This window comes from Capsicum annuum, chromosome 1 (assembly GCF_002878395.1).
Source record: "Capsicum annuum cultivar UCD-10X-F1 chromosome 1, UCD10Xv1.1, whole genome shotgun sequence".
NCBI classification, from domain to species: Eukaryota; Viridiplantae; Streptophyta; class Magnoliopsida; order Solanales; family Solanaceae; genus Capsicum; species Capsicum annuum.
This window is the reverse complement of record NC_061111.1, coordinates 92,471,973-92,476,094: the sequence shown is the minus strand read 5'-3', so window position 1 is coordinate 92,476,094 and position 4,122 is coordinate 92,471,973. Positions and strand designations below refer to the sequence as shown.

The following is a 4,122-nucleotide window of genomic DNA, read 5'->3' as shown; positions in this document are numbered from 1 at the left end:
TATGAGTAATAAATCTAGGAAGTTGAAATCCACAAAAGAAAGCTTTTCCATTTGGTGGATGTCCTACTCAATGATTTCCCAAGCATCTTGGCAGAATGCCCCTGTCATCCCATCTGGTCCACGTACATTATCTCTATTCTGTCCCATCATAATATTTTTGACCTCATCCTTATGGGGAATTCTCATTATTTCTGTATTTTGTTCATTATTCACCAATTCTGGTATTTCCTCCAGCATGCTGAAATCATCTGCATCATTTTGTTTGGTAAACTATTTCTGGAAAAAATTAACTGTAGCTTCTGCAATATCTGGTACTTCTTCCAACCATTGTCCATCTTCATTCTGTATCTTACTGATCCTGAGCCTGCTTCTCCTTTCTTTCACAATAGTGTGAAAAAAATTGGTTTTTTTCTCTCCATCTTTGAACCATTCATTCCCAGCCTTTTGTATCCAGTAATCTTCTTCCCTTTTTAATTGCATATTCAGTTCAGCATGAGCTTTAAAAAAATTAGGTCTATTCAGTCCACTAGGATCCTCCTCCAATTGTTTTTCTCTTACCTTGATAATATCCTCCAGTGTAGTAATTTTCTGGAAAATATTACCAAAATTCTCTTTACTCCATTTAGTTAAAGCTGACTTAGTGTTTTTCAACTTTTGTTTAAACACTATATAAATGGATTTTCTTCAATCTGAGAATTCTAATTTTGTCTAATCACCTCCAAACATGCTTCCTCTTTTAACCAAAAATTTAGAAATTTGAAAGATTTAACAATCTGCTCATTGTTTGTTTTACACTGAATTAGCATAGGAGAATGATCTGATCCACTCCTAACTAGATGCTCCACTTCCATCTGTTGAAACATATGTTGCATTCTATCATTGCACCAAACCCTATCGAACCTCTTGAAAATGCAATCCTCATCTGTTCTCCCATTCCACCAAGTGAATTTACTCCCTTTAAAATGGATTTCTTCCACATTACGTAAGTTGATCCACTGATTAAAGTCATGAATTTCATTAAAAGTAACAGGTAAACCCCCTATCTTTTCTTCTTCACTTCTAATCACATTAAAATCCCCTCCTATAAGCCAAGGTACTTGATAGGAATCTAACAGATCAGTTAATGAATCCCAAAGTACCACCCTTTCATTTGCATTATATTTAGCATAGACTAAAGTAACCAACAATGAGATACCTGTATTTTGATTGGATACTTTCAGAGTTAGCTACTGCTCTTTCTCTTTCACAATGCTAAATTCCACATTCTCTTCCATAAATGCCTAAATTTTTCCAGATACATTTAGCACAGCATACTTTATCCCCAGCCTCCTCCTATACTCTTCAATATATTGACCTTTTTGGAAAGGTTCCATTAATCCAATAAAGTAAAAATGGTATCTTTTTTGCATTGTTATAAGTCTAGTAAAAGCTTGTTGGGTGTTAACAGAACTTATGTTCCAAATTAATGCATTCATTTGGATTTGGATTTAGCAGTGTGACTCCTTGTATGCATTGTTTGTAATTTAGCCTCTGCTCCACTACCACTCTTTTTCTTTTTCCTCATCCCTACTTGTTTCTTCTTCATAGCTTCTATTTGTTTAGGAGATAGATCTGCTGCTTTAGCCACCTGATTGATGTTTTCTTCAATATCATTCTCATCAATGTCTTCCTTTGTCTGATTACTATTTTCTATCATGTTTTGTGCTTGTATTGCTAAGGGTGTACTCCCCTCTAATACAACCAACTCCTCTAGCTCTTCATCATAGGCCTGCAGTTGTATTTTTTTAGTCTCTTCTTCCTGATCATACTAATCTCTATCAGAATATGAAATCTTCTCCTTGCTACTATCTTCAATTGGCTCCATAATTTTACTTGAGTCAGTCTGTTCCTCCATGCTGTTGTGATTTGCTGCACTGTAATTCTTTGCATTCCTATCAATTACCTCCTGATTTATTTGCTTTTCGCCAGCTGACTTATCCCATTGATTATCTACTTTGCCTTTTCTAAAACTTGTATTGACCCAATATTTAGTGCTGATCTTTTCTCCCCCCCTTCTGATTATTAGATTTACCTTGTCCTTCCTTGTCATTATTGGTATTTTCCATGGTATCTGCATCTTCAAGAGCTGTAAAAGTATTTGACATCTGCAGCTCCTTTTCTTCTTCTTCATTCAACTCTCCCAGAATGTGACCAAATCTATCCTTTTAATATTTGTTTTTCCTTGTAAGCCACTGATTAGTAATGATACCTCTTATTTGTATTATTCTGATTATGTGATTGATTCCTCTACATATTATTCTTTTTGTCTGTCACCTTTGTTTCTGCCTCCTTACTCTCCTCCTTCTGTTTGTCATATAACTCTGGATATTTATTCCAACAACTTGCTTCATCATGTCCTTGAAAATAATATTCTGTACAGTACATTGGCATGTAATCATACTAAATTTGGACCCACTTGGATTTGATTTCCCCTGTAGCTTCATTCTCTTCATTAATTCGAATCCTTTGGGGTAATTTTGCTACTGATCCACCTCCACTTTCACTCTTTCACATCTAGGTCTTGTGTGAGTTTTTGTATCCATATCAATAGTAAGAGGTTTGCCAACTGCTGAAGCAATAGAAAAAATTGCATTTTTTGCAAAAAAATCAGAGGTAAATCTGGCATGGAGATCCAGGCTACTGCAATTGTGGTCTCATATCTGGTTCAAACCATGGATCCCATTTCAATGTCCTCATCTGCCAATATTTTTCCATTGAACCAATGTAATAAGCTGCAATTGATAGTACATGCCTTTCATTCAATACTCCAATAGTGCATTGCCCCTTTATACTTCATTGATTTGGGATGATTTTATGTAAAACTTCAATATGTGGCTTACCATATGACAATTTACCTATGATAGCATATTGTAAGTTCTCTTACATGATAAGATTTTGCACTTCTGATGATTTCTATGTTATAAAAGGCTCTCCATGCAACATATTAATGGGTTAAGGAGGAACCCTAATATTAGTCATATCCACCACTGTTGGCTTCAATAAATCTACATATTTCTTAATTCCATCTCCTTTTTGAATATTCTGATTACTGTCTTCATCGTTACTCTTATCTGGTAGGATGGTCCCACCAGCTATGGTGGCCATAATGGCCGAAACAGCTACAATTTTGGTATTACTCATCAATAGGGTTTAGGGTTTTTTCATCCTGAGAGGTATATGATAAGTAGGTAGATAGTCTGTCGTGTTGGGTCTTAGCTCCCAGTTTACTTAGGAACTCAATTTGGCCGACTGGCTAGTGATGATGTGGCATTCAAAGATTGGACGTTGAGCTTCAAAAATTTTCACTCCCAAAATGTAACTCTCGGCCTAACACTCCTATAACTTTAAAACATTTAACCTGGATTGTGTAGCTTTACCAGCATAAGTCAACCCACAGGCTATATGGGTAAAGTGTTACCCCACTAAATGGGTCTCAGTGCGTGTTAGCCATACAAACTAGAGATATCATAGATGACTGGGAATTCCATTGTACCCTTCGCCCTCCATGATACATATATACATATATATGGTTGGGGAATTCCTTTATACCCCTCAATCACACGGTCATCAAGATCGAGCTCATGTCGGCAATCACGATTTCCTAGTGTCCATCTTTCAGACTCACACCTTCATGGCTAGCCATCATAACCCCCATTATTGCCTAATTAAAACATTTAACACATAACTAAACTACCAATTCCAAGAGTCAATTATTAAGTGGTATCACTATACCAACTATATCTTGCTAGCAATGTCATTATCCAATGCTTAGGGGATTCCCATGTACCCCACAAAATCCATTATTAAAATTACTTAGGGGATTCCCGTGTACCCCTTAAGGTTTTCAAAATCATCCTTAACTATTTAACTGTTTATATCATGCATTAATTTCAACAAACAAGCCAAGCCAAGTGATAATACATAAAAAAAAAATCAATTATACAAGTGGGTTGAATTTATTACCAATTTTCATACCAAAATAATCAATTTGGTGATTCTGTTTTACCCTTATTTCCATCCACCATTCCCATGCACCCCAATGATTTACCAACCATCAATTTAAACACAATAGTTTCATAAATA

The 4,122-nt window shown here is 35.7% G+C and overlaps 1 protein-coding gene across 1 annotated transcript; it reads right to left on the bottom strand.

Moving 5' to 3' along the window:
* Positions 1-270: 270 nt before the first annotated feature.
* On the bottom strand, positions 271-1,696 carry LOC107857722. Its single transcript, XM_016702567.2, has 3 exons — positions 1,543-1,696; positions 717-1,195; positions 271-588 (listed from the first exon to the last, which is right to left on the bottom strand). The coding sequence occupies exons 1-3, from the start codon at positions 1,694-1,696 to the stop codon at positions 271-273; spliced, it is 951 nt and encodes a 316-aa protein (XP_016558053.2).
* Between the last annotated feature and the right edge of the window lie 2,426 nt (positions 1,697-4,122).

Bases quoted from the DNA above. Each gene is read 5' to 3' on its own strand.
- LOC107857722 (XM_016702567.2), bottom strand. From the start codon at position 1,696: ATGATAGAAAATAGTAATCAGACAAAGGAAGACATTGATGAGAATGAT. The intron at 1,196-1,542 runs GTAGTGGAGCAG...ATCAAAATACAG, and splicing joins GAGGAAAAAGAAAAAGAGTG to GTATCTCATTGTTGGTTACT. The intron at 589-716 runs GTGATTAGACAA...AATATTTTCCAG, and splicing joins AAGAGGAAGCATGTTTGGAG to AAAATTACTACACTGGAGGA.